The sequence below is a fragment of the Mycteria americana genome, chromosome 17 (genome assembly GCF_035582795.1).
Source record: "Mycteria americana isolate JAX WOST 10 ecotype Jacksonville Zoo and Gardens chromosome 17, USCA_MyAme_1.0, whole genome shotgun sequence".
NCBI lineage: Eukaryota > Metazoa > Chordata > Aves > Ciconiiformes > Ciconiidae > Mycteria > Mycteria americana.
In genome coordinates, this window is record NC_134381.1 from 7,375,484 (window position 1) to 7,387,059 (window position 11,576).

Consider the following 11,576-nt stretch of genomic DNA (forward strand, 5'->3'; position numbering starts at 1 on the left):
CAGAATTCAGAGAGGTAAGAGCTATGTTTGTGCAAAACAGAAATAATTCACACTGAACCTAGATTTCCTACTTTCAGAGCCAAGTATAACTGCTTCTGAAAATTCCCACATACAAATATCCTTTCAACCTCCTGCTCTGCCTTGCAGCGTAATGGCCCATTTAAAGCAGGATACACATTTTCCTCGCCCTTGTTTGAACAGTAATGGTTGGCTTGCTGTTGGCCCCTACAGTGTGTTTTGTGACTTTTCCTAAGGTCAAGGCCTCTGCAAAGTGGTAAGTAGCACGGTGGATTGTTAGCACGGGTGAAACCTAGAACTTGGGTTCAAAGAGAGAGGCATAAAGAACCAAAAAAGGCATATTTAATCTTTTAATTTAAAGTTTATAGCAAAGTAAAAAGACTGTAAATTACCATCCTGGTGCATTTAAAAAAGAATTACCAAACAGAGCAAAACTGTTTCGAGCTGTGGTACCCGCTGACAAATTTTTATTTGACTGATACCTGAAGAACCAGAAATTGCTGCGTGGCACATGAGCCATGCTTTAGCAGGCACCACAGTGACACAAACAAACTGCAGAATCCTTTCTGGATGGTATACCATTGTTATGAAAACAATTCTTAGCGTTCTGATATCCCTCTGATAGGAGTTTCCACCCTGAACAAACCAGACTGGACACAGATTACAAACTCTGGAGTTTGTCAAAAAGGGGATCCTTCTGCTGTTTTTAAACTGCTTTTGGACTATCATGCTGTAATAGTGACTACGCTATCCTTTCAGGAGTGCTCATCAACTTTAAACCCTGAGTGCATCCTACCAGCTTGCCAGATGTGCTCTTGAGCTGGTGTTAATTCCTGAGCCAAGGCAATTAAGGCACAAAATAATTTTAACTAAGGTTTTGTTGTGGTGCTGTTTTGTTTGGTTTTTTGGTTGGTGTTTTTTTTTTATAACACAAAAGGGTCAGGATTAAAATTCACACCACAGCCGTTCCTGGTTTTAAAGCTAAAATTGGTCATCCCAAACTTCCTTTTAGTTCCTCATGGAAACTGGAAGTATGACCTTTTATTGCAATGGAAAACAAGTAAGCTTGCTGCTATCTTAGAAAGCTATCAGCACCCCCTCATCTCAATGAAACAAACGGGACCTAGAATCTTTCCTCTCGCATTGAAACTTTGTAAATTTTACTAGTATGTTGAGGTAGTAGTATTACCAACAGTGTTACTTGAGCTAGGCAAGAAGTACCCACCTCTGCTACTGGTTCTCTCCCCACAAGCTACAGGAAAGGTGTGAGCAGGAAGTTATCTGCAGAAGTAATTCAGTAAGCAAGTATTACTTTTCTGTCCAAATAAAAGTGGATGGTTTCATTCTTTGCTGACTTGATTTAAAATAGTCTGTGAATTGTTAACAGCACCATCAACTTAAAGAAAAAACTGTTAGAAAGCTGGTCAGGCCATCACAAAGTACAGACTAATTATAAGCTGAATTTGGTGCCTTACTGCTGTTTCTCATGCACATTAACACTATTAAGCCTCAAATCTTTGTGAAAAGCATAAAGTTTAGGCACGTGGTCAAAATGAAATTTGCTTTTGACTGTCTAAATATTTACTCAAATATTTCTATTACGTGCTCAACGTTACTGACAAAAGGCACTGCGGTTCTCACAGCGAGAACTATGTTGAAGAAAGGCCACAGGAATTATATTGATTCTGGCTGGTTTTGTCTGTAACAGCTGCTGTTCCCTAGCAGCAAAAGGAGAGGGAAACTTTGGGGAAGAGAAGTGAACATGGATGCTCACACTACTCTTGCATCTCTTCTGGAGAGATGTGGATGCAGTTAGCAAAAGGAAGTAAATTTAGAGAGAAACCTTTGCTCAGCCCAGAAATGAGCCCTGCTGGCCTTCCCAGAACCAGTGTCTCCCCTTTAACAGTGTTATTTGTATATAAAAAATAACCCTGACTATCCTTGAAATGTAATTTGCAGGATGAACAGGTTGCGGAACAGGTTGCATAGTTCATGACGTACTAAAGTTCTGTGCAAGGAAACAGCAGCAATTGCATTAGCAAAGCTTTACCCAGCAACCTGCAGATGTGTTGGCACTCCACCAGGTAGGTACGACTGCGATTAGACAGGCTCATTGTTCCTGTGAAAATAGATTTTCTCCCATGCGGTGAGGTGGCATGAACAGAAGAATCTCCAGAGATTGAGGATTACCCCTTGGTCAAAGGGATTCTCCAACTCAGAGTGTCGCAGGTAGGAGATGCGATGATGTGACATGAATTCCCAGGTGGTGGTGTTGCACGAGATCAGATAGAGGTGTGAAATGAGCAGCAGCAGGACAACAATGGTGAATATGACTATCAGGAGGAAAGACATGAGGAGGAGAATGTTGTGCTGCAGCCAGTCCCAGGACTGTTCAAAGTAGAGGCCTGACCTTTCAATTCAAAGAGAAATAAATTCACGGTTAAAGACGTAGAACTAGTTATATACATTACAAAACTCGATGGCACGTTTAAGTTTGATTCAGTAACTAGTGAGCTTCTGATAATCATTTACTACAGAGAATTAATATACTATAAACTCTTAAGACACTGCACCAGCAGTGCCTTAGCTTCTAAGAAGTTTGAAAGATGCTGGTTCCCCTGACAGCTGAGAGACGATCATCTTCAGTTAACTCCTCTCCTGAAGAGGCATACAGCTGAAACCCCACTGGAGTTTCCAGTATTTGGATTTGTAAACAAAGATCGTATTACAGTAACTGAAGCAAAATTAGCTAGCTTTTGTACTGTTGTTAATTCTGTTAATTTAAGCTTAAAACAAAGATGAATAAGGAAACCCAAATTATCAGATTCTGCTCAACTATTGATCGGTTACATTGTTCCTCAGCAGATTTGGGGGCTCAGAAGAGCTGATCTCCAGGATGCAAAAGAGGGTGAGGATACAAAGCCAATCCAGTCACTGCGATGTCCTACACAAACCCTTCAGTGGGGCTCTAGGAGCACCAGAACTTTTCACAATCTCAGAGGTCAAAGTGCTGACTCCAGGCCTTACCAAGCAACGTGACCTCCCCACAGCAGAACCACAAGCTGTACGCTCAAGTAGACTATGAAGAAGGGGTGATTCTTCTCTCCTACACAGTTCTCAATCCAGGGACAGTGATGATCATAACGCCGTACACAGTGCTGGCACAGCTGGCAGTGCTTGGCTCGCATTGGTTGCTGCAAAACAAAACCAAACACTAGCAATAGTCCACTGGTTCAACTCCCTGTTTGGCAGAAGAGAGCATCATGCAATATCGTCTTCCTCCACAGCAGTACTGTCCCAAAAGCAGTCCATTTTGAGATAACAGCACAACATAAACATTCCTAAGACCACTAAAGGGGATCATGATTCTCCTGGTACAGACCCAAATGAGTGAGTATCAAATTAAATGACTCTCCCACGCTATCTATACATTTTCTTTATTACCTACCTATTTATAGGAAGTCCAGTGTGCCAAGGAGGGAGATAGAGCCAGTCCGTTCTATTCAGGAAAGCATGAGCAGAGCACTGAGGTGAAAAACTAGGACCACTACTATTGAAGAAAGCGTGCAGGGATGGGATGTCTTTATGGCACTGCACAGAGGAGGGAAGTGTCTCTACTTCAGTGTGAATACAAGACACTTGCACAGGAAAGCAGCTCAAGCACCAAGAACAGAGAAGATGAAAGGTCTGACTGAGGAAAGTGGTACGAGTGAGCCTCCTAGGATTTGTTCCCTGAAGTATATATAAGTTTTGCCAGCTTTTCCTCTTGCAATACGCTGGCTGCTCCTGGTAGATATTCTTCAGGAATTTATGGAAGCTGGGATAATGCTGGATTTTATTGAACTGATAAGGATCGCTCTGAAAACAGGTACTTCCAGGCTTTAGGCAAACTGTTTTAAGAGCAAATTTAATTGCTCTAATTTTTCCTTCATGCTATCTTTTACAACTCAGGCTAATGTTTTGTTGTTTTTAGGCCTCCAAACAAGCTAACAGCTACCAGCAGTTCTTATGTCATGCTCAACTGCTTTTCTGACTCTCTATCAAGATATCTTCAAAATAACGTTTTTGACAATATGTTAAGGTCTGACTGACATGGCAGTAAGAATGTAGAGCACAATTTTCCCATGGCAAAAGAAGTTTCTATGAGCCAGCAGGGACTTGTTTCAGCCTTGGAAAACTAGCATACATGCCAACATCCACCACTACTACACCTTTAGCTACACAATTTGTTTGGATCACTTTTCAATTCAGGACTGTATCTGAATTCAATTTGCTAGTTGTATTTACTTTTTCTGTGAGTTTTTCAGCAGGAGGGTGACCCTGTGACAGAATTAATCAGATCTGCTATGCCTCCAAACCACTGAGTAGTGAGCAGCAATGATAGGGGAGAAAAACACCAGCAACAGCAGCTGAGCAAAGATGTTGCCAAAAAATGTAAGCTTGCAAATCGCTCATCCCATTCTCTTCTAGCATGTTATGAATGCCTACCTTCACCATGCAGTAACCACAACGCCGCATCTTAATAGTACTTGGAACCTGGGATATCACCATGCTTTGTTCTTCATTCTTGCCTGCCTACAAAAAAAAAGAGAAAGAGAGTGACTAAGGAGTTTTTTTGTGCTGCTGTCTTGGCATGAGCTGTCTGGATCCTTTTATTTAACGGTTACACAGTGACTGTTATCTCTATCATTAGGAAGGTTAAATAAAATAATTCCTTAGAATTCCTACAGACGCTGCAGACAGTTAAGGTACAGTGAGAGAGAACAGGCTACTGTAACCATCAAAAGAACGTTTGCACAGAGGCAGAAATAACTGTGGACAAGATACCACACGGATCCCGACGCTACACTTTGGGACAAAAATAAACAAGGTTAGACTTCACTTCCAAACACAATAATGATGTATTTTCAGTATAAGCAGTGCTTACTTATTCGTAACACAGCCACCATTTACATTAATGATGGATTATTAAAATTGATAATGCTTTTGTCCTACACAATCTGTAAGGCAATGAACCTGGAGTAGACCATCTCTCAGTTACTGAAAGTTTGCGGCTCCATTTACTTCACTGTAAGTTGTTTGTGTACGTGTCCTCTGAGAGGGCAACAAATCTATAAACACTGTGATAAATAGAGCTGCAGAGAGCACTTTCTTCCAAGCTTGCCATTCAGTTCGGGGTTTTTGCACTTGTACCACTTAGCGGTGGTTAGCATAACATAGGTCATGTATATGTTCCATAGGGTGCTGCAGCCTCTGATGCAAGAAAGGACTTATGCTCAAATGGCACAGTGCACTTCCACCAGGAGTGTGGTGTAAAAGACAGGCCTAAAGTCTGTGAACCCTGCTGCTGTTACAGAATATGAACTGGAGCCTGGCCGGCCTAATCTCCAATGGTCTGTGTTTCCTTTATGCCAAGTGCAACAGCAACTGTTTCAGATTGTTCCTATCTAGCAGAGTGGGAAAAAGAAAAAAAGCCTATAGATTTTATAGCCCCAGCACACACTTTCATTCACGAAGTGATATACCTTCACTTCCTCTTCAGACTTAACAAAACCCGGATCCATGAGAGACACCCTGAAGTACAGCAGGACAGAGGACACCACCAGTGAGACGAAGATCAGTGGCTGCAGCAGCTCTCCGCGCTGCACGTGCTTTTGCAGATCTGAAAGGTACCCCAAAAAGAGAGCAGTAGTTGCTTATGAAGTGCTTAGGATTTTTCTCTCTGGCCTTAACAAAGAGGTCCTGCACCTACAGGAAGGGGGACAGGGAGAAAACGGAGAGAAATCAGGCGGCGAGAGGGCGTGGGGTGAGAAGGGGCGAAGCAGGCAACGGAAAGGGCTCCCGAGCTCCCGCCCCACAGCCCCCCTCTTCCCTCAGGGCACCCCCGGAGGGCCCAGAGGCCGAGGCAGGGCGGAGAACACCCGTGTTTTCCCCCGCTGCCCGGGCGCAGGGGGCCGGCCCAGCCCGACCCGCGGTCGTTGCCGCCTCTCCTGCGGGGCGGGCCCGCCCCCAGCCCGGCCCTCGGCCGCCCCCTCCCCGGGGCGGGCGGCCCCCACGGCCGGGGGTGAGGGAGGGGCGCGGCGGCCCCGCCTCACCTGTGCGGTGCAGGAAGAGCCCGAGCGCCAAGGCCCCGCTGAGGGCCGTGTGTGCCGCCCTCACCCACAGCCTGCCGGCCCCCATGGCGTCCGCCGGCCCGGAAGGGCGGGCAGCACCGTCCCGGCCGCGGGCAGCGCCCGAAGGCGGGGCCTGGCTTTGGCCGGCCCGGCCCGGCGGGCGGGGGCTCCGCTGGCAAGCGGGGCTCGTTCTTGCCGTCAGCGTGGCCTCGGGCTGTCCCCCTCGGCGGGCCGGCCCTGCTGCGGGCCCTCAGCCCCCTTCGGCGGGCCGGGCCGGGTGCTGATACCTCAGGCTCGGCTCCCCCCGGTGGGAACCGGGGTCTCTTTCCTCCCCTCTTACATTTGTAGGGGGAAGCCTGGCTGCGGGCCTCCTTTCTTCCCCTCACACCGCCTGCGTTCTGCCCTGCGTGCTGGCCCTCTGCTTCGGGGGCTTTTCCCAGGAGAAAGGCCCTTTCCTGCAGCCCTCCTTCCTGCTTGTCCTCCCACCCCGACCCCCCCCGGGCTCTGCGCAGCCCCTCGGCTGTCGGCCGGGTTTCACTTCAGCAGGTATCGTGGGGAGCGCAGGGCTGGGGCCCTTGAGGCAGCGTCGCTGGTGGAACTCCTCTGCATGTCGCAGTTACATCGAGGCAAATACTGCTAAATGTGCATGTAAGCAATAGAAGGGGTCTCGCAGAGGTGTGCTGTTCGAAGGCGAGGGCTCAGGGTGCTGTCTGGGTGAGAATCTGCACTGCGCTGCGTTAACTTTGGTCTCGCCAATTTGATCATTTCATCTGTTGATTTCCAAACCCGAGGGAGAAGTGCAGAGGTTGTGCCTGGCTGAATGCATTTAGACAGCCCTATTAATGCAAATGGAGCTTGTAAAATGTCTGACATAACTTTGGTAGGAGGCTGCCGGGGTGGGATTTGATCTAACTTCAGATGTCTGCAGTGAAGGCGTTTGTATCTGAGTGAGGTCGTTAGACTCCCCTGACAGCAGCAGAGAGAAGCAGGCATGTCTAGAGAATGGTCCTTCTCATCTGAAAGCAGACATCTAAAGTAGTTGAATTGCACCCTAGATGTGTCTTTATCTTTTGCTAACAATAAAAAAAGCCAAGACGACTAGCTTAGATGTACACATTTACACTTTGAGCGTCTGTCTATTTAAGGGAGATGAATTTCACTGCAGGCTTGTAGAAGTTCTGAAATCAGTGTTTTCTCTTTAAACTCTTTTCAGTTTTAACATAGATGTATTTTGCTGCTTTTGTTACCTTCTTTCCCAGCAAAAATTTGGGAAGAAAAATCACATTCTTTGCAAATTTATCCTCCAGCACCTGAGAAGTAGCTGATTCCTTGGTATTGTTTGACCACAAATTGGGTGTTCTTGATTATTTTAGTCTCTTTTAAGTGAGTCAGTGGCCACCTGCTGATTCCAGGAAAGCACCTGGCTGCACAGGTCACTTAAATGGTTTACCTGAGACAGCTGTGTTGAAATGTTAATAAAAATTGTAGTCTAAATTTCCAACAATCATTCAAATCCTTTTGCTTTCTTTTTTTTATTCTAGGTAAATGCAAAACCTACAGAAATCCTCCCTCAGACACCTCACAGACTGCATCAGTGCTTGTCAAACCTCACATACTTTGTATGTGAGATGGCCCTGCTACTCTCCACCTGCTTTAAATATCCGGAAAATCTTTCTGTTCTTGGAGTTGCGAAGGAAGCCTTTCAGAACAGTAGGAAGCTCAGAACAGTAACATCAGGCTCTGTCTACAAACAGAAAGAAAAGGTGGGTAGTGTCTTCCCATTCTTTGCAGAGAGGTATAAATGTTAAAGCTTAATGAAGGCAATTTGAGTAGTAACAATATTACCCACTTGGAAGTAGAAACATTTTGATATTCTAGAATTATGTGTCCTAAGGAATGTATTCTCGCTGTCTTTGTGATTAGAATAATTTTGTGCATGTTATGCTTTTTATCTTTTCTTACAGCTTTGAAACCTGTCTTACAGAGATCAGAGCTTATCTCTGTCTCAAGGGTTTCAACCTAAATGACTGGCTGAAATTAGGCTTAGTTCCAGAAAGCCTCTGCTAACAAGTTTCTGAGCAGAGAATCTAGATTCTTATGGCATTCCAGCTAGGAATTTCATGCTGCTGGAAGCCTAAGCCTCTCTGTACTCTTACAACATGGTACCTTTTCAGCTTCCTAGAGGCAGTTCAGTTTCACATGATTCCTCCTCCTACTTCAGCCACCTAGGGTCTGACCCTTTAGAGAGTTTACAATGACCATTGAATTAACTGGCAGTTGAACCCTTGCAGGACCAGGGTCTTAAGAAGAAAGTCACGCTGGCCTTAAAGCAGATTGACTGTTTTAAGCTAGAGTCTTTTCTCAAGTACTCAGCTGCTGCCCCCTTACAAAGCTTAGGCTGTGGAATGCAAGCCACAGATCTGTTACAGAGTTCAGAGGCAATCTGTACAGTCAAATATTGTTCTGATTTTTTTTCTCCTCTCACATAATTTCATAACAATACGCTCTTCCTCCACGCCTCTTTTCTATTGACAAATGGTATTGTATCCCTTGGAGTGATGAAAGGAAAAGCCACTGAACTGCATCATCAACACATGGCAGTTCCTTTCATTTTTAATGAAATATATGACAGCAAATGGACCAGTAATGTACCTAAAAAAAACACATTCAGAGACCAAAGGAAGAAGACATTGTTAAGCACTAGGTTTAATACACAGCAGGTATCCAATGGATACAACAGAAAAGTTAATTCATTCAGAATTGTAAGGAAGCAACAGTTGTGCATTATTATTTTTTTGCTCAGTTTCACCATGTACAAACATTTGAACCAGGCCTCTCAACATTAGGCAGGTCAATGGACAGAGTAAAAGCAGATGCTTGCTCATAATAACTGAGGTTATTTTTGTTAAGCAAAACAAGGAAATACATAACTTGGTTAGCTTAAAAACTTTTTTTAAACAAGAAAAGAATTACAGAGAGAATCAGCGACAATTATATGAAATCAAAATATAGTCTGCTAAAGCAGAAGTGTTCTAGTTCAGCAGGAAATCTCCGTCATTCCTTTTTTTAAGTGCTGTCTTCCCATCCAGCCCCCATGTTGCTTTTCATCCATTCCTGATGACCATTACCCTCTTGTGCTTCATACACATGGTTGTCGTGGAGACCAGCTGTTTCCCTACTTTTAATTCTCTTTTTTTCCAGCACAAGCTACCCTCTAACACCTGAGCTCCTCCCTAAACAGTCTCAAGAAAACATCTTTTCTGTGGAGTAGTGCCTGAATGCAGTGCCCTATAGCTTTTGCTCTACTGGTAATTAATTGTCGTCTTCAAATGACGAGAGGGGAACAGGCTCACGGCTCCAAGACTTTTCCTCCCACTCATCTTCTGCAGAGACCAGAGTGACTGCAGCAGAAGCCCAACCAAGGTGACAAGCTGGGTAGGATTCAGTGCTGAACAGATACCATTTCAGCCAGTAGGTAGGTGCAGGGTAATAGCAGCCATGATGCAGATGGGGCAGATGAATTATCTGCAATGTTACTAATTGCCACAAATATCAGTGCTAAACTTTCTTGGCTTGGTTTAGATGAGAAAGTCTGGTGCTGCTGGGTGTTAAGCATCATATAAGTAGATGCCAATCTGTATAAGCAATTCCTCCCACAGATCTTGTAAAATGGAAGCACTTGTGGAAAGTTGCCCACCAATTTGCTCTCTTATCTGTTCCAGAGAAAATGGCAGACACCTGACACCCTGCATGCCGAGGACTGCTGCATCATTGACTTGGGCCACTGAATGACGAGGCATCCTCCAGCCAGGAAGGAAACTACATACAGTCAAGGTAGAGGGTTGCTTTGTTGGCACAGTCTCTGCAGAGAACTACCGAGTTGTGTTTGTGCTGTGCTTGCCAAGCTTTTGAATATTAAAGGAAACGTAGTAGTGAAAACATGAGTAAGAGTCTGAATGGGACAACAACTGCAGAGCACAAGGAGCCCCTCTGCCATATCTTTACACACTACGAACTTCTCTCCAGCTGGATTCTCACTTGACAGATAGACCCCTGTTCTAGTTTTCTGGGCAGGGTTGGTCGTTGACTATAATTCTCTGTGGAGTTGAAGTCTCCTGGTTCATTCCTTTGCTCCAGCAAAGCTGGAAGTCCTGAGAGGCTTCTCTGTAACAGTCAAGGATTTCAGGGTATCCAACTTCCCCTTTTACATTAGACCTTCATAAAAAATCAGCCACTTTGCCCTCCCCTCCTTTGCAGAATATTGGTATGATGTCTGCAGACAACTATCCTGTTCTGTCCCGACCGTTGGGTCTACAGCAGCAATTCATCAACTTCTCTTTGCCTCCAGAACATGCTTTCAGGTCATGGTACGTGCATTATGCCTAGGGTGCAACAACTCCTGTTGTTTCAGTTAGGGAAACCGAGGTACAGCCTAGCTTCAAACTCCTGATTACAGGAATTCCTGGCTTACGCTCAGGTGTTCAGAGGATACCTTTCTCTCTTTTGCTCCTTACTGAAAGTAAATATTATTTTTCAGCTCACAGAGTTTCTTGGCTTGAAGACATTGAAGCTTGTAGCCAAAGCTCATGTTACTCTAACAGGAATGCTATTTCTTTTAAAATGCTGTCTCAGGAATTTACCTTGCTGGTGGCCTGACTCAAAGTCTTATGTGTAGCTAGGTGTAACAGACCAGTTATAGTTCCCCTTTTCCCCTGGGATCAGTGACAGATTTCAGAAAGCTAAGCTGTTCTGGCAGGCTGGCCTGACTCCATTAATCTCTGTGTTGCTTGGAATTTGAAATCTTTTTATCCTGGTTCAGGCTCAGGTACAGCTTGATGAAGATATGTGAGCAGTGAGGATAGAGGTTATCTTTACAGTGTGAAACAAAGGTTTGATGCAGCTTGGATCTTGTTAGTTTGGGATACCGTGGTCCAGCTTGCAGCAGGTGAGACTTCAGTAATAGCTGAACTTTGAGGGGCACTGGTTTGAAAAACCCAAACCTTTGGGGTCTTGAGGCAGATGGAACCAAGCCATCGGTTGTTCACTAACCTTGATGTAGTTGTGCCAAAATGTCAGCGTAAAGCTCACTTGTTTGGCTCCGATTACAATGCAAAGCTGAGGTCTGCTCTAGCTGAGATGGGAGTTCCTGAGCTCCAGCTGTCCCCACAGTGTGGCAGCTGCGTTCTGGGGACATGGGTTTCTGACACCTCTTGCATCTGTGGTGTGTCCCTTTCTGCTCCATTCCCACCTTGCCAACATAGTCAGAATCTCAAGTGCTCTTTGTCACGTGATTCAAGATTTTAGTGGTAGGAGCTTTCACTATATGGGCATTAGAAAGGAAGAAAGCCTAATGGCTTTCTTCAAAAGGACAGCAGCACTAAATGGAAAATTAAATGAGCAAAGCCTGACTCCCCTAATGCTCCGAGGCTGGCTGGCAGTATTTGC

At 45.0% G+C, this 11,576-nt stretch overlaps 1 protein-coding gene and 1 long non-coding RNA gene across 2 annotated transcripts; one reads left to right on the forward strand and one right to left on the reverse strand.

Moving 5' to 3' along the window:
• Positions 1–931: 931 nt before the first annotated feature.
• ZDHHC12 (zDHHC palmitoyltransferase 12) lies at positions 932–6,272 on the reverse strand. The gene is made up of 5 exons (XM_075519593.1): positions 6,114–6,272; positions 5,544–5,680; positions 4,507–4,593; positions 3,046–3,212; positions 932–2,428 (listed from the first exon to the last, which is right to left on the reverse strand). The coding sequence occupies exons 1-5, from the start codon at positions 6,196–6,198 to the stop codon at positions 2,119–2,121; spliced, it is 786 nt and encodes a 261-aa protein (XP_075375708.1). The 5' UTR covers positions 6,199–6,272; the 3' UTR covers positions 932–2,118.
• An 8-nt stretch (positions 6,273–6,280) lies between these two features.
• On the forward strand, positions 6,281–11,566 carry LOC142418147 (uncharacterized). Its single transcript, XR_012778212.1, has 4 exons — positions 6,281–6,779; positions 7,673–7,894; positions 9,333–9,606; positions 9,854–11,566. It is a non-coding gene; the product is annotated as an uncharacterized LOC142418147 (long non-coding RNA).
• Positions 11,567–11,576: the final 10 nt, after the last annotated feature.